The following is a 27,684-nucleotide window of genomic DNA, read 5'->3' as shown; positions in this document are numbered from 1 at the left end:
GACGACGACCGTGACCCGGGGTCTGTGGTTTTGGGACCAAACTCTCCAGCGTCCGCTCAGAGTTCGTCCAGTGAGGCGGGGGATGGTTCTATACGGGCTGTCCTGCGCAATGCCTTGGACCTCCTGCGTTTGGAGGTGCCTCCACAGGCTCAATCGGCGTCTGAGAGCGCCTTCTTCCGGCGCAGGCGCCCTTCCTCGGCCTTTTCTGTCCCCGCATCTGAGGACTATCTGCGGGAACTCCATGCTTGCTGGAGGGATCCTGGGGCTCTCTCCCGTCCTTCGGCTGATGGCCGTGATTTAGCATCTATGCACGGTGCTGCTAGTGTTGGCTTGGACCGGATGCCTGCTGTGGAGCCAGCTGTCGCATCCCTCATTGTGTCCCCGGAGGAGACCCTTCGGCCATCTGTGCGATGTCCTCGACCCCAATGTCGTGTGACTGACGACCTTCTCACACGGGCCTATGGCGCTGGTGCACGTGCTGCTCGTATTGGGAACTCTTTGGCTCACCTCATGCTTGCTCTCTCTACATCCCTGCAAGCGGACAGGGTGGAGGCTGCTGTGTCCTTCAGTGATGCAGCCCTCCAGGCTTTTGCCCTCATGACTAGGGAACACGGCCGACTCATGTCCTTCCTAGTGCAGGCGCGCCGCCAGGTGTGGCTAGCGCAGTCCCCCTTGTCGGAGGCCTCTAGGAGGGCCCTCCGTAGTGTTCCTGTGGAGCCGGGGGAGCTTTTTGGTTCTGCCGCTGTGGGTGCACTGGAAAGGACGGTTAAGGCTCATGAGACCAGGAAGCAGCTTTCCAGCCTCAACAGGGCCCTGCCTCCCCAACGAGGTAGGCCTGGGGCACCCTCTGCTTTTCATCGCTTTCCTCAGCCCCGACCTGCCGAGGCTTATGGCACCCGGCGACCCCCGCAGAGGCCCGCCGAGGACTTTCGCTCCTCCACCCGCTTGCCTTCAGGGCAACCACGGGCTGCAGGCCCCACCCGCCGTCCCTCTCGGGCCCCTAGGGGCCGGAGGGCCAGGGACTGAGGCCTTGGGGCCGGCCGTCGGACATTTTTCCCACCAGCAGCTCAGTTACTGGGCTGCTCGTGCCTCAGACCCATGGGTGGTCTCCATCTTGACCCACGGGTACGAGCTGCAGTTCCGACGCCGGCCTCCTGCTTCCTGTCGGGTCAGGATGACTCTCATCGCCGACCCGGCAAAAGCCTCGGCTCTGGACCAGGAGCTGTCCGCCCTCCTCGCAAAGGACGCGATCGAGGCCGTGGACCCCCTGGCACAGCCCGGGGGCTTCTACTCGACGTACTTCCTTGTCCCAAAGAAGACCGGTGGATACCGACCGATACTGGACCTGAGGGGGCTCAACAGACATCTCAAGGTATTGCCATTCCACATGCTAACCACGAACGACGTCTTGCAGTCGCTCGCCCAGGGGGAGTGGTTCACGTCTATAGACCTGAGGGACGCCTACTTCCACGTCCCCATCGCACCTCGACACCGTCGATTTCTCCGTTTTGCCTACAAAGGCCGTCACTGGCAGTTCCGTGTGCTCCCTTTCGGGCTCTCCCTCGCTCCGCGGGTCTTCACTCGGTTTGTGAAGGCTGCTCTGGCGCCCCTGCAGTCTGTGGGCATGAAGGTGCTGCCGTACCTCGACGACTGGCTCCTCTGCGCGCCGTCGCGGACTCAGGTGATCCGGGACACCTCCGATCTCCTGTCTCATGTGGCCCGGTTGGGTATCAGGGTCAACTTGCCCAAGTCCTCTCTGGTCCCCTCTCAGCGGACGGACTTCATTGGTGTGACGTTGGACACCACGGTTATGAGAGCCCACCCGTCTCCTCACCGAGTCGACGATGTTCTTCGCCTCCTCGCGCACTTTCGAGGGGGCAGGCTGTTGCCTTACGTCGCCTACTTGCGGCTTTTGGGCAAGCTGACGTCCATGACGGCTGTGGTCCCGTTGGGCCTGCTGACACTGCGCCCACTACAGAGGTGGCTGAACGGCTTCCACTTGGACGCCAAGTGGCACCGCCACCGGAGGCTCAGGGTGTCCCGTCGGTGCCTCCTCGCCCTGGCACCTTGGAGGGAGAGGGCTTTTCTATTGGGCGGCGTCCCGCTGGGTGTGGCCCCGGCCCGCCGCGAAACAGTCACCACGGATGCCAGCCTCACGGGCTGGGGTGCTGTCTGGCAGCACAGGACGGCTCAGGGAAGTTGGTCTGTGCGCGACAGGGTCGATCACATCAATGTGCTGGAGCTTCGGGCGGTGCACTTGGCACTCATGCACTTCTTGCCATACCTGAGCGGACGGCATGTTCTCATACGGTCGGACAACACCACGACCGTGTTTCACATAAACCATCAGGGCGGCGTCAGGTCCGCCCGTCTATTGGAGATCTCCCAGCACCTTCTCAGGTGGGCTGCTCCCCGTCTGGCCAGTCTACGGGCCACCTATCTGCCGGGGGTTCGGAACCAGCTCGCGGACTCTCTCTCCCGTCGGGGTCCTCCTCCGGGAGAGTGGCGCCTCCACCCAGAGGTGGTGCGCACGATTTGGAGCAGCTTCGGCACGGCGGAGGTCGATCTCTTCGCCTCCGAGGCCTCGACCCACTGCCCACTTTGGTTTTCCCTGAGCGAGGCCACCAGCCCTCTGGGTCTGGATGCACTGGCGCAGCCGTGGCCGGAGTGCCTTCTCTACGCCTTTCCGCCGCTCCCTCTGATATGGCTGACGCTTCAGAGAGTTCTTCAGGAGGGTCACACGCTCTTGCTGGTGGCCCCCTTCTGGCCGGCCCGGACGTGGTTCCCCCTGCTCCGTCAACTGTGCTCTGGCGAGCCGTGGCGTCTCCCCGACAGGGAGGACCTGTTGTCTCAACAGGGAGGTCGGGTTTGGCATCCCGACCCTCGGCGCCTTCGCTTGTGTGTTTGGCCACTGAGGGGCCCCAACCGCTGCTGACCGGCTGTACAGAGTCTGTCACGCGGACCATTCTTAATGCGAGGGCACCGTCCACTCGGCTACAGTATGCCAACAGGTGGAAGTTGTTTGTGGCGTGGTGCGGAGAACGCGGGGTGGACCCTGCTTCGTGTTCCATCCCCACCATCCTGGATTTCTTGCAGTCCCTCCTGGATAAGGGCAGGTCTCAGTCGACGCTGAAGGTGTATGTGGCAGCTATTTCTGCCCGGCATGTTGGTGCTGATGGCGGCTCCGTGGGGCGCCATGAGTTGGTGTCCTTGTTCCTCAGAGGGGCTCTGCGTCTTCGTCCCCGCCCGGCTCCTCGGGTTCCGGCGTGGGATCTGCAGTTGGTGCTGGACGGCCTGTGCAGGCCTCCCTTTGAGCCCCTGGCGGGGGCAGACCTTCTGTGGGTGTCGCGCAAGACTGCACTCTTGCTCGCCGTTGCCTCCGCCAAGCGCGTCAGCGACCTACACGCTTTATCGGTTAGCCCTGATTGCCTGCGATGGCACCCGGATGGCGCCGGCGTCACTCTGTGGCCGAACACTGCCTTCATTCCCAAGGTGTTGTCTGGCTCTCGTTCTAACCAGCCTCTACGGCTTAAACGTTATGTACCCACTCCTGCTGATGGTGGGGACAGGCCGGAGCTCTTGTGTCCGGTGAGAGCCTTGCAGTGTTACATTGACGCTACGGCGGGCATTCGTACGTCTGCCCAGCTTTTTGTTTGTTATGGTGGTCCTACCAAGGGCTCCGCTCTCTCCAAGCAGCGCTTGTCTCACTGGGTCGTGGATGCCATTCGTCATTCCTACCTGCTGTCGGGCCGCCCCCTGCCCTCAGGGGTGCGCTGTCACTCCACCAGGAGCGTTGCCACGTCTTGGGCCGCCCTGAGGGGTGTTTCCCTGGAGGATATCTGTGCTGCTGCCTCATGGGCGACGCCTTGCACCTTCTCCAGGTTTTATAGCGTGGATGTCACCTCTCCCCATCCGCTTGGCGTGATCTTGGGTCCTGCTGGGGCTTTTCAGTGAGGTTTGTGTCTGAGATCCCTCGCGACTACGCCGGTATTGGTCATTCAGTGCTTAAAGCACCGCCTTCTGGCGGTCGGGAGGGACGAAATAGAACGAAAGTTACAACTGTAACTACGGTTCTATGAGTCCCGGACGACCGCCAGGGCGTCCTGTCGCTCGGAATCCTCGTGTTCACGCGAGAAGATTCCGTAGGAAACGAACCTTGGGTGACACCGGAACTTATACCCTTCTAGGGTCACCCAGGGGTCACAGGTGACTAATTTGGTATGCATTACTCGAACTGCGCATGCGCGAAAGGAACATTCAGTGCTTAAAGCACCGCCTTCTGGCGGTCGTCCGGGACTCATAGAACCGTAGTTACAGTTGTAACTTTCGTTTGTTAGTTTTAGTTTTTTTTTTTTTAAAGCATTTTCTTTTTCATTTCATTAACCAAATTGTTTTTCGAATATTAGTTGTAGTTTTTTTTGTTAGTTTTAATTAACGAAAATAACCATATTTTGTTTTGAGGTTGTTGTTTTTTAAATTTAGTTAATTTTAATTAGTTTTCAGGGTGGTTTTGTTAGTTTTAGTTATTTGGTAAATGCTTAGTTTCAGTATTAGTTTTTTTTTTTTTTTTTTTTTTTTTAAATAAATATGTATTACTTGTGCGCAATATTCAAAAACCACTATGGGAGCGACTTCATCTGAAGGTGCTTTGCTATTTCTATTCTATTCTATTGGATTTCTATTCTATTCTATTTCGTCTAGATGACGTCACTTCTGTGTGACACACTTTCAAACGTCCTTATTCCGGTTAATATGAAAATAAATCTACAGTACTTAAAATTGCATTTAAAATCATCCCCAAAGGCTCATGCATTAAATTGATTATCAAAAACTAAAGCAAAGGACATTTTTTTTATATAATTATAGTTAATTTTGTAAACACAAAATGTCATTTTAGTTTTCGTTTTTTAAAAAGCATTTTTGTTTTTATTTTATTTTGTTAACGAAATTGTTTTTTGAATTTTAGTTTTTTTTTTTTTTTTTTTTTGTTAGTTTTAGTTAACTAAAATAACCTTGGTCATAATCGTTTTTTGTTTTTTTTTGGTGCTGATTTATATATATCGCCATGCAATTCCTTCAACAGTCACCTTGGAGTCGTCCAGCGCTGCTAGCGGCCTTTCTCCGCCACTACAGAGTTCCCAGAGAGTGACGCCATAGCTCCACTTGTCCGCCGCCAGGCTCAGGTTGGCGGGGTCGTCAATGCACTCGGGGGCCACCCACGGGATCCTCTCAATAAGAACTAGCCGCACACACAAAAATACGCACACAGCCATCATGTTGTTGAAAACAAATGCTGTTTTAGTTCTTCTAACGGTGCCTTGACTAATGAGTTTAATTAATTTCATGACCAAGCCAAGATTTCCTCCAGTGAAATAAATTGAAATGCCGTGATTCTGATCATGTCCCCAAGAAAACCACCATTCATTTTTCATATCATGTTTGTTTTAAAAAAAGAACAAAACAAAAAAAAAAACACTATAGTATAAAAGAAAAGAATGCAAAAGGTAGCTGCAGACTGACTGTCTTTCGGGAGAACAGTGATGCTGATGCCGGGATCGCTCAACTTGATGAAGGGCGTGTTCCCGGCCCGGCGGTCCTCCTCTCGGATCAGCAGCACGTTTTTGGCGCACACGTTTCCGTGGACCAGGCGCTTCTCTTCCTGCGCATTGAGCAGAAAAAGAACGGTGTTGAGCTATTTTGACTTGATGGATTAGGAAGCTTTTATTGACGACTTGAGCAACATCTACGAAACCGGACGCTTCATTAGGTACACTAATTTCAAAAGCTTAACTCTTTGACTGCCAAAGACGTTTCATGATGATTAGTAAAATTCCAATGAATGGAATGCGATCTTTCATTTCGTAGCCACATTGTGTATGTTGTAAAGGCAAACAATATTCTTTTAGCCTTGAAAGATGAGTTAAAATGCTCAAAAGCGGCTGGCACTGTGGATTTTTTTGTTTTGTTTTTATAACGCCTGGCAGTCAAAGAGTTTAAGCATGAGAGAGGTTTGGAAATATGATTTTCATCAAACTGTTTTTAGTTGCACGTTTGAGTATGTTTTGGTTGTAAATTTTGGCTTCGATACCACTTTACGAGTACTCAACACTTGAGCAGGGTTAGTTTTGGACTTTTTCATTGTAGTTACGTAGTTTTTATTTCGGTTTGAGTGTTGTTTTATAAATTGATTTGTTTTATTTAGTTTTCACGGTGGTTCTGTTAGTTTTTATTAGTTTAGTTATTTAATAAATGATTAGTTTGAGTTAGTGTCAGTATTAGTTTTATTTATTTATTTATTTTTTTTTTAATGTGTATTACTTGTGCGCAATATTTAAAAACACCATGGTAGTGACATCATCTGAAGGTGCTTTTCTATTGGCTGCTGATAGATGACCACTTCTGTGTGACACACTTTCAAAAGTCCTTATTCCGGTTAATATTAAAATAAATCTACTTAAAAATTACATTTAAAATCATCCCCAAAGGCTCATGTGTTAAATTAATTACCAAAGACTAAAACGAAGGACATTTTTGCTATAGTTAGTTATAGTTAGTAAACGTAAAATGTAGTTTCAGTTAGTTTTCATTTTTTAAAAAGCATTTTCATTTTTGATTTCATTAAAATTGTTTTTTGAATTTTTGTTTGATATTTTACTCGTTAATTTTAGTTAACTAAAATAACCTTGCTCCTGAGTAGTCAATCAATACCAATACCAAGTAATGACACCACTAGTACTTTTAATATATAAATTCTCACCCCTGCCAAAATACGTTAATTTTAAAGAAAGGTCTATATATCTCATTCGAGCATTTTTCCTTAAAATTGTATGAAACTAAAGGCATCTTTATTCATCTCATTTCTATTTCCTGATCCTAAAAACAGCCACAAAAGGGCAGCTGAAACCGGTATTACTCGCCATTGTGAATACAATACAGGGAGTCCTCGAGTTAAGGCACACTCGACTTAAGGCGTTTAGACTTTACAACGGTTAAGCCCCTGCCTGCCATTTTGGCCCCGTCCACCATTTTTCCCCCCGTCCGCTATTTAGCCCTTCGCTAGTGCTAGCGCTTGTGCACTTGTGGGAGTATCTTTGGCTTTTTCACCCTCTTTTTTTTTTTCCCACATCAGCCTCCCCTCCTTCTTTTCCATCCACCTCTAAGCAGTAATAGTCAGTACATCATCTCATTTGTTTTATTTTAACCTATTTTAGATTTTTTATGTAAATTATTTTGATGTAAATATTGACTTTAATGGGGAAATTTGACTTTAGTCGGAAATCGGGTTACATCACTAGAGTAGGAACATAACTCCGACATAACTGGAGAGCTCCCTGTACCTTGAAATAAGACCTACATAGAATATAGACCATACATAGAATTTTACTGATGGCATATTTTTTTTCACTATGGATTCAACCTTAGAGGTTTCGACTACATACCAGGAAGTTCATGGCCCAGGCCAGCTGCTTGGCCACCTCCAGCTTCCACAGGAGGTTCAGCGAGTTCTTCTTCTTCTTCAAGTAGGTGTCCAGTGATCCAAACTTCACAAACTCCTGCACCATGATGTCTGAAGAAGAGAGGCAATATCAGTTACCCCATAGGAACAAACGGCACCTTAACACTTATATGATAAAATATGGGATCCTTAAACAAGCAACAGCCCTTTTCTTTGGATGACAAACGGTTTCTTGTATCTGACAAGTGAGCGTGTGTTGCAGCGTTGACGTACTCTCCTCGCCACACACGCACACGCCGTAGTTGAGAACCAAGTGCTTGTAGGAGAGCTGGCTCATCATGCTGGCCGCTTCGAAGAAAGACTGTGGGGACAGCAAAAAGGAAGAAAAAAAAAAAAAAAAAACGCGTAAGATGTCCGTGACGACAACACAAGGGACACGAGCGGAACTAATCCGCACTTCCTTTAACCACCACATGAGCGTCAATCAAGAGCTTTTCCACATCCCCCAAAACGAGATAAAAGATAGCTTGTCTTGCCATTCTCTGTGTACAGAATCTAACAACCATTGATGAAAATGTTCAAACATTTTTTTTAAACAGGATACACAAACCCACAGTCTTTTCTACAGATAACAGACAATGCTTCCATTTCTTAAATTAAAATGTAGTACTCCATGGTCAGAAGCGGGTATCTCGTATCTCCACTTGTAAAAATCAAAAACAGTCTAATTTCACTAGCTCCATCGGAACGCAGAAAACCATTTCAGTGCCTTTAGGAAACAGAATATTAAATGAAATGGCTCCCTTGTCCAATATCTGATTAAAAAACAAACAAAAAAAAAAAACGTTTTTCAGTGTACAATAAAAAAAAAAAAAAAGTGTTAGATCTAGATTGAATGCTATTTTACCCAAATTGCGTGATTCAATTCAGTCAATAACAAGAATTTTTAAAACAAAATGTAGTTTTTGAAGGTTTCATTTGTAACCTTGCCAGCAAGCTGAATTATTGTGGTATTTGTTAGTTCACAAACTCCGGAGAATACATCTTGTATTGCTTCCGCAAATATGTTTGCAGCCGACCTTTTTTTAGTTCAGGCCAATCAGGCGTTGTTTAGGCGGGGGGGACAAAACCAATAAGTGCCGATGGCGGGGGTGGGGAGTGGGGCAAACAAACCTAACAGATAAATGGGCGCTGCAATTAATTCTGTTCTTGCAGAATTACTCCCCATTTCCTTGTTGAACGGGCGAGAGGCGCTTCAGCATGCATTTTTATTTGGTAAAGTTGCTCGAGCAATTAAAAAACAAAACAAATATGTTTTTGGGACCATGGCAATATTTAAAATAGAACGTTTTTATGGCCCTGGCTGATGTCTTGTACTCTGCTGCCACCTGCTGTACATTTTTACCATTTCTTTAAGCCACCTCTTCATGTCAGAAGCTGTATCAAAGCTTTCTGTATACTCTAGAATAATAAAAAAAATGTATAAAAACGTTTTCAGGAGTGCAGGACAAAGCATTAAAAAACATATTTATACGTTTTTGGGGTTGAATGAGTTAAAGGGCGAAAAAATAATTACAATCAGAAATATGAGGTTTGAAATGTGAGTTGTTATTTGAAAGCCATTCCCCAAGGCCTACCTCAGAGTAGTTCCTGTGGGGCTGGTCCAGGACTTTCATGACCACTTCGGTTTGGTGCACGAGTCCGTAGTCTCCAAGCTCCTTGCGCACACCTTTGAATATTTTAGTAAACGTCCCTTGGCCAAGGCTCTCCATCTGAGGACCAGTTGCAGAAAATGCAGGTATCATGAGCAAAAAAATAATAATAACTTTGGATTGAAAGTGAACTGAAAATAAAAAACGTACAAACTCCAGATCTTCCTTCTTGATGGTGTGAAAGACCATTTGGCTGACATTGGGGCGATGCAGTGACGGTGAGGGAGGCATGTCGGACGCTTTGTTTCTCCGGCACACCAGCAGACAGGACTTTTCTAATGAAAAAACAAAACAAAACAAAACATTTTTATCTAACGCGCCTTTCTGGCTATGAGCGAACAAATTGATTGGTTGTGTTTATCATGATATATATATATTTTTTATTCATACTGTTGGTTGTTTAGTGATGCAGACTAGCGTTTATTTGAGCTTTTTTAATGAAAAACATAGAGACACAGCGAGTTAAATATATTCCGCATGAATTTTGGATATCAATATTGGCGATGATTTAGGGGGTTTCTGATCATGTATTGTAAACCCCCCCCCCCCCCCCCCCCCCCCCCCCACACACACACACACACACACACACTCAATTTTTGGTCATGGTTCTGGTCATTATTTTTCCCCTCCATGACTCTACTTTGGTCTCTGTTTTTTTTTGGTGTTGATTGAACCCCTGTTTTTAGGTCACTATCTGTGGGTCTTGAATTTTTATCGGGTTATTGTTTCTGGGATCGATTTTTGGTGCCATTTTTGGTTGTTGTTTTGGTAATGTTTTTTTTGTAGTTATGGTCAGGTTTTTTATTATTATTATTTTTTTTTTAAAGGTTTCTGGTCATGGTTTCTGGTCTCAGGTTTTTGGTAACTAGCTCCCGTTCACAGTTTGTGTTCTTGGTCAGTTTTTTGGTCATGATTTATTTGTCTTTGAATGGAACAGGGAGGTGTTCCGGGCATGTCCCACCGGCGGGAGGCCCCGGGGACGACCCAGGACACGCTGGAGAGACTATGTCTCTCGGCTGGTTTGGGAACGCCTTGGGATCCCGCCGGCGGAGCTGGTTGAAGTGGCTGGGGAGAGGGAGGGCTTGGTTTCCCTCCTAAAGCTGCTGCCCCCACGACCCGACCTCGGATAAGCGGTAAAAGATGGATGGATGAATGGAACACAAGTATATGCAAGTTTTGTGACATTATAGTGCATATTCCCCACCAAATCATCAATTTTTTCTATTCATCTTTACGGTTTCTGCTGTACAAAGAGGCGAAAGAGGAAGGAATGCACCAGCTCAAATGGGGTTTGAACGTATCCCCCTCCACCCCTCTGAAATAAATAAATTCGCCACACACAATTTTCGCATGCAGAAAACGCACCGTCTAGGTTGAAGACAATGAGTTCTTCTTCTTCCAGAATTTCCTGTGTTTAGTGTGTCGCATTGATAGGACAAGCAGCTAGAATATGACGAGCTATAGACAAACAAAGACGACCCTTTGGCAATTAGCATGGCCAATGCCAATGCCGTGGAAAAGTGGCAAGAGCACTATTGGAACAGTATAATTTTTAAAACATCCTCTTTGACAAGCACGGGTATTGTTCCACAGGCGCACGCATTAATTACTTTGACTCGACTCAAAAAAAACTTTTCACGTACACTGGATGCTTCATTAGGTACACTTTTACAGTCAATGAGAGCCACTATGTATCAAAAAGTCTGTTTTTCCAAAGATTATGCTGTTTGATATTATTATTATATTATTTGTATAAATATATTATTTATATATTTAAAAAAAAAAAAAAAAAAACAACAACAACGCCAAATGTTGGTATACACAGTGCCCACTGCCTACCTTTTGATTTCGGAGCGCAGCACTTGCTAAACTGGAAAATGAAGCTGTCGGAGCGCACCGCTTCCTTTTGGTAGCAGCCCAGTAAATCTTTCAGGCTGCTGAAGTTCCTCTTGGTTCCGCTGAGGTTGAACTCGCCGCCGGCCGATCTGGTGATCTGGCAGTGTTTGTACTCAACTGAGTCATAAATCTGTGAGAGGGGACGAGCAAAAGTAGCCAGATCAGAATCGCAATGTGTTTGTAGTATATTGGTATACAGTGTTCCCATCGTTTTCGTGGGTGTTACGTTCCAAAAACTATCCGCGATAATGAAAATTCGCGTAAACACTGTACTCAGGGCTACATATTGAATAGACAGAGTTATGCCAGATATGCCAGAACCAAGACTGTTTTCCGGAAATAAGTGCCACATTTTTCTCTGTGCCGAGAGTGATAAACGTCAGCCTTTGCCAGGCCAACGGCTGCTATTCTGGGTCCGGAATGCGTGCATGATGCATTTGGCAAATGAAACTAATTTGCCAATTCCGATATGAAGACAATTTCCCTTTGTTCTTTGCATACCTCAACGGGGAACGTCAGAAAGTACTTGTTGAAGTCCTTTGGGCTGCATCTTAAAATGTACAAGCCACGCTTGTTTGCGGACGCCTGAAGTCGGTTGATGGCGAACTCCATCCTATGAGGGTCACAAGTAGCTTCAAATTATAAAGTAAAAAAATGTAGCTTCCAATAAAAACCCTGTTTGCTGATCACTTACGAGACCGGGCCGTGGCAATGGCAGGCGATGGCCTCCACCAGCCTAGGGGGCGCTACTTCTTTGCAAAGGTAGTGATGCGCATCAGCGGTGAGCCGATAGTGGCCGTCGATCAGGGACACGAAGGAAAGCGCTTCAGATAGACTGGGGAACTCGAACTCCTTGAAAACATTGACAATTGGAAATATTTAATTAAACAAAATATACTTTGTACTAGGGATGTCCCTAGTCCCTGTACTAGGCATCACGTCATTTTCAGCTGATTGGTATTGGGAGAAAATGATTGGTGTTTTCAATTTTTGGCAATTTGGTTTTTATTATTATTATTTTAGGGGCTACAAAGCAACAAAATCATCCAGAGGTAAACATATTGCCAAACAAAGCATTTTATTTATTTTTTTGTTTTGTGCACTTCTGATGGCACCCTCCAAAATTATTGGGATGGTTTTGTTAAAAAAATAAATAAATAAATAAAAAAAATAATTGGAAGTACTATTTTTCTAGGACTCTTTATCGGCAGATCCTCAAAATCAGGTGACTCGGACTCGGAGCAAAAAAAAAATAATGTGATTGGGACATCCCTACTTTGTACATTAATTTTTCTTCTGTTTGGTAAGTAACGTTTATTGTATTACAAGTTTATAAAAACTACAAATCAGATTTCCACAAAAATGGAGGAATGATGTAACAGGCTATTACATTTGGCGCAAATCCCATGCAGATGCAGGATTTTTTTTTTCTTAAATCACCCAGCTTCAGTTTCACTGAGATGACAAAAGTCACATATTTTAAAAACACTTCGGGTGTCAAATATTTTTTAAACTCCTGTTTTGGAGCTACAGTTTTCTTCCAAACTAATTTGGTGCATCCAACAACACTGCAGCTCTGCTGAATTCCTTGCATTGCAATAATAGTGGTTCCATATAGTCCAGCTTGCAAGAAAAGCAAATGGCGGATCTTGCCCATAAGAAAATCTGTCAAATTTGGACTAAAAACTGAACGGCTTTGCACAGACACATTTTCAGAAATAGACAGCTTACAAAAAAATAAAATAAAAATACTATGTTATGTAACTTCACACTAAATGGTAGCAATTCACGTCAATTTTAAATTACATGTCACCTTAAAAACAGTTACAAATCCACTTCCTGCTTTTCAACGCCATGTTGAAATTACCAGGTTCTTGCCATCTTGCTTGTTGATGGTGACCAGGCGGCTCTCAGAGGCGGCCTCCTTGTTGGCCTGCTTGATGCTAATGTCAACAACTTCCGGAAAGTCACACAGTGTCTGCAGCTCCTGGGGGGGAAAAAAAAGACAACAACATCGAAGTCAAGAGGAGAAGTAAATAGAGGGAGTCCATGAGTTAAGGCGCACTCGGTTACGCCCGGTCCCCCATTTTGGCCCCGTTCGGGTTTTTGGCTCCTCGTCTGCTATTTATCCCTTAGCTAGTGCTAGCGCTTGTGCAGTTGTGGGAGTATTTTTGTTTTTTTTCGCCCTCTTTTTTCCACATCAAACTTCCCCTCCCCCCCCTTTTTTTTCCGTCCACCTCTAAGCAGTAATGGTAAATACAGTATGTTTTTTATTTTGTTATTTTAATGTATTTTAGATTTTGTAAGCAAATTATTTTTGATTTAAATGTTGACTTTGATGGGGAAATTCGACTTAAGTAGAAATTCGGGTTACATCGCTAGCGTAGGAACATAACACCGACCTAACTCGAGGACTCCCTGTACCTGCCAGAAAGGTGATAATTTTTTTTTTTTTTTTTTTTTTTTTTTTTTTTTAAAGGTGATAATAATAATAAAATCATAGATGGGTGGCAGCTAAATGTATGTAGGTTACAGACATTCAGCCTTGACAAAGGCCCAACATTTGGAAGTTTACAAAGATTTTTTTGGGGGGGGGAAATGTCTTGAAAATAGGGCTTATGATTTATTATTATTTATTTCACAAATATTGCAATAAGCACAATTTTGTTTCCAGCTATGTTTTCTATATAATGGATTAAAAAATATTTTTCTGTTTCTTTTCAAAAACACGGACTATTTTAATATGATCAACACAATATTAAATCCAAGCTATTATTAGATTTTAACTGGCTGAGCTAATGTGTTGTCAATCAATATATTCATGAATAACATTGAATGACTGTGATTTGAAATGAATATTTAATTTTGATCATACAAAAAGGAGGGTAATGTTTTATTGAATTATATGAAAGGAAGCGTTTACTGACATTAAATTGATTATAATCAACACTTGACCTTTTAAGAATGTGAGACTGCTGAGTAACAAGTAGGGATGTAACGATATCACAATATGATATCACGATATGATAAATATCACGATTTTGTGGGTATGTTGACGATATAAAAAAAAATGTCACAATATTGTTAAAAAAAAATGAATTCATATAAAAAAGCACAATATTCTGCTTTTGTACATAACAGCAACACATATAAACCACCTACAATCTCTAATAATAACACTTAATATTGAGGCACTTACTTGCTAATGCACGCACATACTCAATTCACAAGCATTTTACGACGTTCATCTGATGATTAGCATAGATTTTAAACATAGAATGGCCAAAACATCCCTAATGAAAATTAAACTGCACAAAAAAAAAAAAAAAATAGCCACCAGAGGGTGCTAGAACTGCACAAATGGAAATCAACCTGACTTTTTTTTTTTTTTTTTTTTAACAGATGTGTTGCTTTTAATATCGTGACATGACGACGACGACGACGACGACGACGACATCGAGGCAGTTTTAATATCGCGATATCACGATATTGCCGTTATCGTTAGATCCCTAGTAACAGGTCAACTGCCAAACTTTGTAAAGACAAGTTCTGGTATGGGACGATTGTCTTTGCAGTTTACAAAGCACAAATGTATTCCCAACATTTAATATCGGTCCAGTGGCTCCGCCACCACACGCACCAACCTGGTCGGAATCTTTCAGCTTCTCCCGACACCACTGGATGCCGGTGTCGGCGGCCACCAGCAGGACGAGCTGGGCGCTGGACCCCTCACGGACCTGGAAGGTCTCCGTGTAGAAGGCCTTCTCCAGCGACTCCATGCTGATGAGGTACTTGACCTTGAGGTCGCGCGCGGTGGTGCGGAACTGGCTGAACTGCTGGACGAAACGCTTGAAGCGGAAACGGATGCGCTTGCGCGTCAGGAAGCCGCAGCCCTCGATCTGCGCGCGCATGTCCTTGGGCAAGAACGACTTGTAGCTGTGTGCAAAAGCGCAGGCTGGAAGTTAACATGGTAGACAAATTATGGCGACCGTTCTTTAATGTGGCCCACCAAGCTTTTACATTATCAAGTAACCTTCAATATGGGTTGCATTAAAGGGATATTTGACTAACTGAGCCAATGTCAGCAGTAAAAAGTAAATATTTTGTCTATAATTAATGTGGTCACTTCATTATTTTTCATGTACAAATTAAAACCTTTATAAAGTAATTTTTCTACTTGCTGTCGACTGATGATGACATCACCTGTGCTGAGGAAGTAGGTAACGACCAATCATGGATCAGTTTGCTGACCAACCCCAGAAAACAGATGAGCAATGATTGGCCATTAGCTACTTTCTCAGCACAGGTGATGTCATCATCAGTCGACAGCAAGTTGAAAAAATACTTTTAAAGTTTTTAATTGCACGTGAAAAATAATGAAGTGACCACATTAATTATAGACAAAATATTAACTTCTTACTGCTGAAAATGGCTCAATGAGTCAAGTATTTAAATGCTATTTAATCATTTTTATTTGTTTATCACATTAAGTTATTAGTGATTAATTATAGGAAAATGGATTGATGGATTTACTGAATGATAGAAAAATAATGGTAAAATTAAGGATTTTAAATGTATTTTTTTTACATTTTTATTTGATTAAATATTAGTTAGGTTTATTGCAAATAGTATATTGAAAAATAAAGCGCATGTTCATGTTTAGATAATTGTAATCTATGTTCATTAATTACAATAAAAAAACAATGAGTTTTCAAATTTTTAAATTACTTCATTACTAAAATAAACAATTTTATATAAAATACAAACATGAGTAAAACGAAAACATTTACACTTTCTAAAACAATTGGTGTATTAGTTATACAATTAAAATGAATAAAATTATTAAACAACCATGCATATTTTATTAATAAAACAAATTCTTAAAGTATATAAAATACAAAAATATGAGTACATTACATTTACGTTTTTTTTTAAATTAAATGATTTTATTTAATTTCGTATAATACACAAAAATATGATTAAAATAAACTTTTAAAAGCATTACTCAGTAATCATGATATAATTATTTCAAATAAGCGAAGCGTGCATTACATTTGCACTTGCGTGAAAATGAAGTAGAAAAAACAACAACAAAAAAACGCGACCAAACATAGCCATCATTTGAATGGCGGAGGTTAGAGTTCTGTTAAAATATAAAATAGTTTAAGGAATATTACAAAAATTGCCGTCATGTTGATTTTACTAATGATTTAATGTTAAAATTTACAATAAATAAGCACCTACTTCGTGATATTAGTAAATTAATAAATATTATAATATAAAACTTGAAGAAATACATTTGTATTAAAAAACTCAAAGCAACAAACATTCTTGATAGTGTCAATACCCGGTAGGTCAGATCAAAGGACATAGCAACGAAACAATACAAATAAATAAACTGAACAGGTGATATTAGAACACAGACGAACGAGGTCGGCTACCTTGTCATGCGGTAGATGTCCAGCAGCGGCATCTGTTTCTCATTGGCGGTCCGCGTCATGTCCAGCACGGCCATGCCGAGGCACTCCTCCTGGGTCTCGCGCGAGTTGGACAGCTTGACCAAACCGCTGATGAAATCGTTCCTCCACTAAAAGGGATGGGAGGGGTTTGACAATCTCAGCAGTATTCCCAGACAGAGACAACAGAAGTAATCTTTGATTTTTTATTTATTTATTTTTTTCCTGAAAGCTGAGTATTGTTCATTCGGCAGTCTTACCGATTCAACATGTCATCATCAAAATAAATAAATAAAATGACAATGTAGAATAGTGACTCTGGTTTGGAGGAAAAATAAGGACACTGGAAGTAATCACTGGACTTCAAATAGCCTAAACTTTCTTAAGTCATTCCCTGGCAGCCATTTTCACTGAAGCAACCCCCTTTCACTCGGCTGTTTTCCTGGATTTTGACTGATTTTGCAATATCTGCAGAATATTCTGTTCTATTGCTATAAAAACATGGTACCTACCAAAAGAAAAATTAGTCTCTTCTTTCATCAGGGAAAAAAAAAAAAAGTGTATTTGTATCTGTTTCCGTTTTGCAACAATTAGCATTAGGATATAGGTAAGTTTAATCATTATTAATATTCCTGGTGAAAACAATGACAAAAATAGCTTGTTGCAACATGGCCCTGGCTGATCTCTTATACACTGCTGCCACCTGCTGTTTTTGTAATAACGACTATTTCTTTAAAGAGATACTTCACTTATTTAGCCCATTATAGCAATAAAAAGTTAATAGATTGTCTATAATTAATTTGATACTTTCATTATTTTCCACGTACAATTAGTACCTTTTAAAAACACATTTTGCAACTTGCTGTAGACTGAAAATGACATCAAAAGGGCAAAGGTAACCAATCACAGCTCACCTGCTTTCTAGGTTTGGTCATGTGACATTCACAAGCTGAGCTGTGATTGGTTACCTGAGTCTTTGTGATGTAATTTTCAGTCAACAGCAAGTTGCAAAATGTGTTTTTCAAGGTACTAATTGTACATGAAAAATAATGAAAATATCAAATTTATTATAGGCAAAATAGTAATGTTTGACTGCCAAAAATGGCTAAATAAGTAAAGTATCCTTTTAAGCAACCGCTTAATGTCTGAAGCTGTATCAAAGCCTTCTGTATGCTCTGGCATAAAAAAACAAAAACAAAAACATAAATGTGTTTTTGGGAGTGAAGGACAAAGTATTAAAAAACAGATATATATGTTTTTGGGTTTGAATGAGTTAAACAACCACTTTGGAAACTTTTACATTTGGATTTGTCAATTTGCTAGCTCGACAATGAAAATAATTTAGGAGTGTGCAACGAAATGCATACACTTTGGTGAGAATCCAGGATTTTAATGTTTCCCTTTGTTTCTTAGTGAATAATGGACCTTTTTTTTCTCTCCTGTCCAATTAAGAACCAATAGCTTGCAATTTTGTTTGTATTTTTAAAAGGACAAAAGTCATTCAATATCATTCCATTTTCCGCCCATGTTAGACAACAGGCAAAAAAAACTTCCCCATTTCGTGTTGCCCAGTTGTCAAGAATACATTCTTTGGAAGCAGAACCACAAGTGGTATGTTGCACCACATGACGACTTGTCATAATAGTCAGAGCTGACCATCGAGGTGAATCTGTCATTTCCTCACCAAAGAAAACAGGACTCTACTTTTCCCATTTTCTTTTTTGCTGTCATATTATGTTATCTGCCAGTTGACAATATCTTGCCAACAACTGCGGGTGTAAAAGTGGATATAACAGCTTTATTATGTAATCATGAGCACATGCCATGAACCCCTAAAACAAATAGTTTGATGGATTTTCTTACAACCGTCTGTGTTTCAGGGTCAGTAGGTTTTTGCAGGGACATCCTGTTTTTGATCTCTCCAAAGATTTTCAATAACATTTAGCTGATGTCATGTAATCTGCTGAATAGCTTTTTTTTTATTTTTTTTTATTAATTAATTTGGAACATGGTGTATGGAAAGGCAAATAATTTACAATGGAAAAATAGAAAATTACCAAAAAAAAAAAAGGTTATGTAACTTCTGCCATTTAGTGGAAGAGCATTTAATTGTTGTGGATGTTATAAATAAGCAAAAATGATTTAAATTTGTAGTAAATGTGAAATTTTATTATTTCCCGCAGCACACCAGATGACCTCTCACGGCGCACTAACTGGCCTAGATCTTTTAAAATGATCAAACAATTGGATTATGTTTCCAATGAATCACATGTGAACAGCTGTGATGAACTTTAGACTTGAGCCTTAGGTGTCCTTGGCCCAGGCACTTACAACTGATACCCTAAGACAGTGGTTCTCAAATGGGGGTACAAGTACCCCTGGGCTTACATGAAGGCACTCCAAGGGCTACATGACATTTTATTTAAATGTTTTTAAAGAACATATATGAGTTTATAAAATGAATTCCATATTCAATAGGCAATTTGACTTCAGGGTCCTAAAAACCCAGCATTCCCCCCATACCAGAATGGTTTGACCCAACTTGTCACGTGCCACCTAGTATCACCTGTCAATCACTTGAAAACTTTATTTAAAATTCAGTTAATTGTTTCGTTTTTTACAACAGAGATTTACCACGATCCTAAAAGATGACACGTTATGTTGATACTATTACTAACCTATAAGTGGACAAATCTTTATTTATAATTACATTATTTATTTTATTCTTATATATATATATATATATATATATATATATATATATATATATATATATATATATATATATATATATATATATATATATATATATATATATATATATATATATACACACACACACACACACACACACACATCTTATTTCCAAATAGTTCAAGAGACCGCATAAATACAAATAATATTCCAAAGTTTAAAGGAAGGCTCCTTTAATTTTACATGTATGGCTTGATTGGCAGTAAATAGTTAGTATAGCTACGAAACATGCATAAGAGCTGAAGAATACACTCCTATATTGATTTATTTAACTTTTTTCAACATAGAAGTACTTCCGTGTTGCAACGCCCCCAAATGGTGACGTCACTAGTGTGTATACTCGCTTGGGGAACAGTAGTTCACGCAGACATAACAACGAGGAAGACACAAACGTCAGTTATGCCTTACTGTATTGCAAAATTTTGCAAGGCGTCGGCAAGGAAAAACCCGCGAGACCCCCCCCCCAAAAAAAAAAAAAAAAAAAAAAAAAAAAAGCTACTTGAGTAGACAATGGTTTGTTTGCTAAGTGCTGTCAACCTCCCGAAGGACAAGCAGGCGTGTGCGCAGCGAACATTTCAGGCATGAGGACTTCGAATATATGTTACAATTTGAGATGGGGTACGCCACACGCCTAATACTAAAGCCCAACGCAGTACCGAGTATCTTTAAAGAACCAGACGTGGGAAATAATCAAGCCGATGGAGGAGCCGCAACTGCTAGCAACACGGAGCCTTCACTCTCACAACAGCCGACACAAATCGAGGTCTTACTACGGCCACTGAAAGATCTCGGAGAAGCGAAGCAAATTTAAAGCGAAAGGTAGGCATGTTTCGGGGGTGGGGGGGCATTGGTTATTATACTGCACGGACTGTTTTATTTCATAATTCATTTGAAGGTGGCCAACGCAGGGGCACGTCGGCACGTTACCGTAATGCACAGTATTAACAATCGTTGGGGCGGCTGGCTTGACTTCGTCTTTTCGAGTGGCGGCTGGCCTGACCGCATCGGGACGCTACGCAAAAAAGAAAAAAAAAACAGCTAGGGGAGGTTGGGTGCTGTAACGACGATACATTTAATTTTACTATTTTTTCTTTTTCCTGAAATATTTCGTCAGTTCCACACGTTTTGCATTGCTCGTACTGTGTGTCACTTTACCTGTTGGATATTTGCTCCTCCAAGACTTTTCTTCTTCACATCTTTCATCGCAACCAAAGCTATCCTGAGAATGTCTATTTAGTATTGCCATGTTGAATGTCTGATGTTCCAGGATGCAGTTGAGATTGTCCGCAAGGAACCGATCCTCGAGTTCTTTCATTTCCAGACAGCACACATTCATTAGCGGATTGTCCATTCCTGCAGCTCCCGCACGAGCACCACTCACCCCCCGCCTGATTCACTCGTTCGTCAAAGTTTATTTTGTGCCCGAAAAGACCATCTGGCGCCACAACTTTCACATCCAAGGCAGACTTTCCTTCGGTAGGGTTATTTTGTCGTGTTGGCTCGAAGCGATAAGGTTTAATCCTTCCGGGTTTGACGCTAGATGCACGGCTGCGTTGCATAGTGCTTCCATAGTGTAGCGTTTACACACTAGTGACGTAAACATCCGGGTTATTTAGTCACGTGTAACAAACATGCCGGCGTTCGATTCATTTTAACAATGGTTTAAAAGTTATTAAATGTACATAAAAAAATAATCACGTCACCAAATTAATTATTGAAAAAGTAGCAACTTTTTGCTGCTAAAAATGGATCAATAAGTAAAGTGTCCCTTTAATAATAAATCAGACAATGATGACACATGCTGGTTTAGGGTACTTAATATTAAAATATTTATATATTATATATTAAAATATTTCTGAAACATTTTCACCAAGAGCTGCTCGATCATGGGAGAAATAATCATGATTATTTTAGCAATAATTGAAATCACGATTATTCAAACGATTATTATTAATTTATTTTTGTACAAAACAAGAAAATGTTTAAGCATTTAAAAATATTAAAACTTAAAAAAAAAAAAAAAAGAAACAGTATAAATTATGTAAGTTCCCTTTGGACCAAACAGAATTTATAATATTCATTCGTTCATTCATTTATTCATTCATTCATTCCTTCAGCATGGACACTGTGCTGTAGGACATTTTTTTTTTGGTAGAAAAGACAATGTTCAAGTGTATTAAAAAAATAAAATAAATAAATATTAAGACAAATAAAATTATTTGAAACACTATAATTATGTTAAGTTCATTTTGGATTAAATATAATGTATTAAATTAGTTATTTTAAATTTTTAAAAAAGGTGCAAGTGTATAAATTTAAACAACTTTAAAATGAGTATTATAATTATATATATATATAATTTTTTGTTTACGATTATGCTGATTTTGTAATTGCGGAGTGTAATAATTGAAATTGTAATTGAATTTCGATTAATTTCACAGCCCTATTTTCACCCCCTCAATGCTTGGCAACAAGCAAACACAAAACGCTCAGCAAGCAGAATACTCACCTGATGAAACAGGTACGACATCACATTATCATCCAGAACGGGACTTTCCGATCCCTTTGCGACGCCGTACCGGTAAGCCCGGGATGCCCCACCGCTGTACCAGCCAGGGTAGTAGTACCTGCGACGAACGCACAACACGCGACGTTATTCGACACGTTTAGAGTGTCAACGAGCAAAATTGTCACACGTGACCTTATCCTGAAAAACACTTCTTCGGAGGCGGATTCGTCAAGATGAAAAACGTGGTTGGGAGAGAACCACAAGCGATCTCGCTCTCTGAAAAGGCCGAAGAGGTTGAAATACAGAGGCGATATCCCTGCGAACACACAAACAAAAACAAACACATAATGAAGCTCCATCTTAAACAGTGGCTTTCATTTTTTATCAAAGAGATCACAATTAATGAACACAATTATTCATTGATTGATTAGTTTTTTTCATTGATATAAAAAAATAGGATTTATTCAATGACCAAAACTCCACTTTATGTATATCGTGAAAAATAATCAACTTAACAAATAAATGACCATAAAATACATTGGTAACATACGGAAGCGTATTGCATTCACTTGGGAGGGGAAAAAAAAAAAAAAACTTTTTTGGGGGATTTGTTTTTTTTTTAAATATTTTTTTCTGTTTTTCTGAATATTTATTTCTATTTTACTGAATATTTGTTTCTGGTGTTAAAAAAAAAATAAAAAAATAAAAAAAATAAAATAAAAAATAAAGGAAAAAAAATATTCACAAAAACAGGAGGAAAAATTACTCAGAAAAATTATTCAAAAAAATCAGGAAAAAAAAACAAAAAACGCCCTGCCTCCGGCCTTATACTAACTGCCTCTGAGCTGTATATGTCTCATCCGTACGTTTATTCAGTAGTCTGCTCGCGAGGTGGGAGTAACAAGATGGCCGCCCTGTGACTTCAACGGCTTGAACTAGCATGTATGGGCTATCGGCTATCCAGTCATATACACAGAGTGAGAGTGAGCTCGTCTTTATCCTCCATTTTAGTGATCCCATAAGTGGCAAAAGTACTCAAACTCTGTACTCGAGCACCAAGTCGGTGCTTATTTATTGTAAAGATTAGGCTTGAATGACTTTAAAAATTATGTAATTGCGAATGTGATTTAATATGTGATTACTTCTTCAAGGTCCTCTTCCCGCGTATTTTCTTAACCAAACAATAAAAAAAGGTACATAAATATTTCGGTCATAGGTGTTAGGTTAATGTTAAAATAAAGGCAAATGAATCACAAATTAATAAATATGAATGACAGTTTATTTATCTACTTCAATTAGTGTTGTTAACTTACTAACTACTTTGATTTATAGTCTTCAGCATTTCACTATAACAAATTCTCAAAATTCTACAAAAACAAGTGTGGCTTAAACATAAATCACTACCATAAATCAGAAATCAGATTATCGTACGTAGGGCTGGATAAAAAATAAATAAAAAAAATAAAAAAATAAAATAAAATAAATAAATCGAATGCAGTAGGGCTGCACAATATATCGAAAAAATATCGATATCGCGATATTGGCCCTTGCAATATGCATATCGCAAAGGCATGCAATAAGTTTTATATGGAATCTTATGCATTTTATATGAATTTGACCAGTCAGATGCTAATTAAAATGTGCCATTCAATAGTTGAAAATTATCAAGACATAATTACAATTAATTAACTAAGATTACATTAAGGTTGCTTATTTTGCTACATGAAAAATGTTCTTCTTTCATTAGGTAATATAAATGAAATTTCTTTAAGTACATGTTAAATATCGCAATAATATCGATATCGCTATATTCAGCAAGTATATCGCATATCGCATGTTTTTCCAATATCGTGCAGCCCTAGAATGCAGTATTCCCTCGTTTATCGAGCGTTACGTTCCAAAAACTACCCGTGATAATGGAATTTTTTATTTTTTTTATTTTTAAATTCCTGTTAATTACCGGTATATATGTATATATATATATACATATATATATATATATATATATATACATATATATATATATATATATATATATATATATATATATATATTTATTTATTTTTTATTTATTTTTTTGTTTATTAGGTTTTTTTTCATTTTGGTATGATTCTTACTTTTATTATAAATGCTTTTTCATTCATCACTTTTTTCCATTTACATTCATATTTCCATTAAAAGTACGTTTTTTAATTTTTTTTTACTTATTACAGTATACAGTACAGTATATTTTTTTTCATTTATTAAATATGTTTTTTCATTTTCATAGGATTTTTAGTTTATTATGAATGCTTTTTCATTCATCATTTATGTTTGTTTGTTTTTTTCATTAAAAGTCTTCTTTTTTTTTTCTCCATTAAAAGTACCGGTATTTTTTTTTTTTTTTTTTTTTTTTTTAAACACTTGTTAGAGAGAGCACAGTTAGTATATATTTTCTATCTCCGGAATGCAATGTTGTGGAGCGGCGGGACAGACACCATTGGAAAGGTCTCATCGAGATGAATCCGCGGATGTCCGTATTACCCAGGTCAGATGTAGGATTCGAGAGATATGGCCACACAAAGACCAAAAAAATAAACAAACCAAAAAAAGCACATTGAAAAAAAAGCACACTGTAAAAAATCTGTGAAACAGCGAGGCCGCGAAAGATGGAAACACTATACTAAACGAGGAAACACTATACATATTTACAGAAAATAAAGCTGACCAACTAGCCGGCCGAAATTAAGCAAAAGTTTTTGTTTCTTAATTGTTCAGCCTGAGCACAGATACGTGTGTTAAAAACACACACACACACACACACACAAAAAAAAAAACACTCTTGTAAATGTAGATGTACTGTTCACCTCCATTATTTAAAAAAAAACAAAAAAAAAAAAAACAGTCACCTGAAATGAATCCAAAAAGTTGACCAGTACTCACTGCATGCTTTGGCGGCGGCGATGCAGAGCTCCTCCGCCATGTAATCGCCGGCCGGATAGGCCAGGAATTTGCAGTTGGACTCTCCCTGGTTGCTGTGATACAACTGAAGCCTCAGAACGGCGGAGGCGGTGGCTGTGGTGCTTGCTGTCCCAGCGGGCGCCGGGTTCGCGTCCGGACACTCCCGATGGGCGCTCCCGTTGCGGTGCTGCACCGCGTGGCACGCATCCGCCGGCGTAGCGTCCATGGCTTGTTGCTGAGAGGCCATCAGCGACGTGCCACCTTCAGTCAGTTGCATGTAAACAAAGATTAGACAAATGGAATTGAGCAATACTAATAATAGCTCTGATCGATTTTCCCTTTTGCTCATCTTGGAAATGTTGACTTTTCTTCCATAAACAGCTTCTCTAATTTGTTTAACAGCAAATACAGAATTCAAAGGTGAGACGAAAACAAGAATAATATCATGGTTATGCAATTATAAAAAGGCAATGCTTGAGCAACCAGAAACAATCATCAGTCACGCTTCCAATACTTTTGCTCACTTGAAAAGTGGGGTCTTTTTTTCTGTTCTTAAAAAAAAGATTTTTTTTTTTTTTTTTTTTTTTAAATAGTTCACGGGACACTACGGCACAAGGTCAATAAAAAAAGTATACTTTATGTAATCTTGCTCCCCCCACGCGCACACATTACAACTCAGTCTGGGTAAAGGTTAAAAAAAGGGAAAAGATATTTGTGATCCAATCCCTGCTACAGTATCTCCTCTAAATATTGTTCTGATAGTGGATGATCATTTTTCAGAACTGTGCTGTTGTCCCCTTGTGTAACCATTGCACAATTCGCAGTAATTACATCAGAATTGTGTAAAAAAAAAACAAAAAAAAACAAGAAGGGAACCATATAGCATTCACGGAAAACAAAACAGTAACAACAAGCCATTATTTAATTCCAATGTTGTGTTGCAGGCCAAATGGACTCATAAAATGTTAAGTTGTGATTTTGCATTGCAACCATTATGATGCAAAATATTTAATTTATTTAATTCAATCTCCAGTGTAATAATCTTATTTATTGATTGATTGAATTTTTATTTTATTATTGTTATTGTTATTATTATTATTATTATTATTAATAATAATTCAGTCTCTGGTGTAATAACCTTATTTATTGATTGATTGAATTTTTATTTTTTTATTTTATTACCTGTTCTTATTGCTGCTGGATATGTAAATTTCCCAGAGGGAGCCATCCCAAAGGGATTAATAAAGTCAAGTCTAAGTCTAAGTCTAAATAATTGGACATTTGCTTCGAACAAATAGCAATGGTCCTTTGACACCATGATGATATTTTGTTTGGTATGTTGTTAACTTTTTTCATATGCCTTCGCTCACAGGTCGGAAAAGACCGCAAGAGTCTGACATAAATTCATGCAAATTCAGGGCATTTTACTATCCGCAGACAGTTTGTGAAGCCCTGCTTTCAGGAACGAGCGCAATCCTTTACTCACAGGAAATCCATTTTGTCGACTTCAGCAAAAACAAACAACAACAAAAAACACCATTAAGTTGCATCATTTGAACCTTCCACAAAAAAGGGCACATAAACATACTTTTCTTGTTTTCAAAATGGGAGGGTGCTTAAAACAGCTGACTGCATAAAATTAATAGAAAATTATTTTTGATACTCGATAAATTGTTTGGGTGCCTTTTTTTTTTTTTTTTAATTATCCAAGTACACGGAATATCAGCTTCTCCACAATAAATAAATGTTATCCCATTTCTTACAGACAATTCTTACAGACAATTCTTACTGACAATTGAGAGGCAGTCCTTCTCAGCACTCTGTTGCCTAGCTTCATAACATTTTTAAAACCTATCAACATGACCCTATGTGTAATTTTGTGCAATGCCAGAAAGAGGACAAATTAAAGTGTAAGTAGGTAATCTTTGCGATAAGCAAACACGCACACGTCGTGACGTCACAGTGAAATAACCTTTTTGTATCCCCGGTGACAAGTTTATCAGCTAATATGGGTAATATGGTGTTAAAAAAGTCGCGCTGTAGGTGATTTGTGACGGGAGGTCAAACACTTACTTGGCGAGATGAGCGGCCAGCGGTGCGGCTAGCCAGCTAGCTCGCTGCTAGCTCCCCGTAGGCCAACCAGCAGTCCGGGCGACTTTGACAGCTGACACTTTTCTTCGGAAATGTAATTTAAAATAATAATTCCTCCAGCGAATACGCTCCAAACAGTCGCCGCTTTACTCCATTCTCACCGTGTTGCTTCTAAACTGGCCGCTTTTGGGAAGCCCAACAGTGCCAGTTCCCCATGTCACTTCACCCCACCACCCCCAACCTCTGACGAGCAACTTTATCCCGTTGGTCCTATCTCGTCAACATAACTTTAAAGTTACGCTGTGCTCCCGGGACATAAATGACACAAACGATCCCCCCGGTTCGCCCACTATATCTCGGTTGCGACCGTGCGAGAGGTGTCACGGTGGTCCATTGACCTTATCGGGATAACTTATCCACTTGTTGCGCTGTTGCGCTAACTGTGGACGAGCTTCCTTCGCTAGCTAGCTTGAAAGCTGCTGAGGCTCAAGTCAACAAGCGGCCTCTCCCACCGCGCGCTGCGTTCAGGTGCAGCGGAAATCCCATAATCCACTTTGACCACTTATTCCATAGATTAGTACATGGACCTCAGACAAATATCAAACAGCTTTATGGTATAAATGTAGTTTAAAAACAAAAACAAATATTGCTCAATGGAAAAATGAGTTGCAATCTTATAATAATTCTCTGATACTTTTTAATACCAAGAATGCAACAAGACTGGCTTCGCTTGTTGAAAGATTTCCCTGTGAAATTTTTATTTTATTTGTCTTGGCATTTATCCTTTGCAGTATGGAAATGCCCCGTCGTGAGCCTCTATTTTTGTCTGTTTGATAGAATTTCTTGATATGTGCAATTTGAAAAGTTTGG

The 27,684-nt window shown here is 40.4% G+C and overlaps 1 protein-coding gene across 1 annotated transcript in view; it reads right to left on the bottom strand.

Moving 5' to 3' along the window:
• The window catches only part of jak2b (Janus kinase 2b), a 35,851-nt gene extending 8,526 nt beyond the window's left edge, over nt 1–27,325 (bottom strand). Inside the window, exons 1-16 of the mRNA XM_077520659.1 lie at nt 26,797–27,325; nt 24,706–24,984; nt 21,976–22,099; nt 21,784–21,901; nt 16,506–16,651; nt 14,709–15,000; nt 12,932–13,051; nt 11,759–11,916; nt 11,566–11,677; nt 11,008–11,194; nt 9,319–9,443; nt 9,094–9,228; nt 7,730–7,817; nt 7,440–7,567; nt 5,521–5,659; nt 5,088–5,239 (exon numbers count right to left, since the gene is read on the bottom strand). Coding sequence (XP_077376785.1) covers nt 5,088–5,239; nt 5,521–5,659; nt 7,440–7,567; nt 7,730–7,817; nt 9,094–9,228; nt 9,319–9,443; nt 11,008–11,194; nt 11,566–11,677; nt 11,759–11,916; nt 12,932–13,051; nt 14,709–15,000; nt 16,506–16,651; nt 21,784–21,901; nt 21,976–22,099; nt 24,706–24,970 — 2,289 coding nt within the window. The 5' untranslated portion in view covers nt 24,971–24,984; nt 26,797–27,325. The remainder of the gene's footprint in view (nt 1–5,087; nt 5,240–5,520; nt 5,660–7,439; nt 7,568–7,729; nt 7,818–9,093; nt 9,229–9,318; nt 9,444–11,007; nt 11,195–11,565; nt 11,678–11,758; nt 11,917–12,931; nt 13,052–14,708; nt 15,001–16,505; nt 16,652–21,783; nt 21,902–21,975; nt 22,100–24,705; nt 24,985–26,796) is intronic.
• Nucleotides 27,326–27,684: the final 359 nt, after the last annotated feature.

The sequence above is a fragment of the Festucalex cinctus genome, chromosome 5, assembly GCF_051991245.1.
Source record: "Festucalex cinctus isolate MCC-2025b chromosome 5, RoL_Fcin_1.0, whole genome shotgun sequence".
NCBI classification, from domain to species: domain Eukaryota; kingdom Metazoa; phylum Chordata; class Actinopteri; order Syngnathiformes; family Syngnathidae; genus Festucalex; species Festucalex cinctus.
Note: the sequence above shows the minus strand (reverse complement) of the source record. Positions and strands in the feature narration are given on the sequence as shown.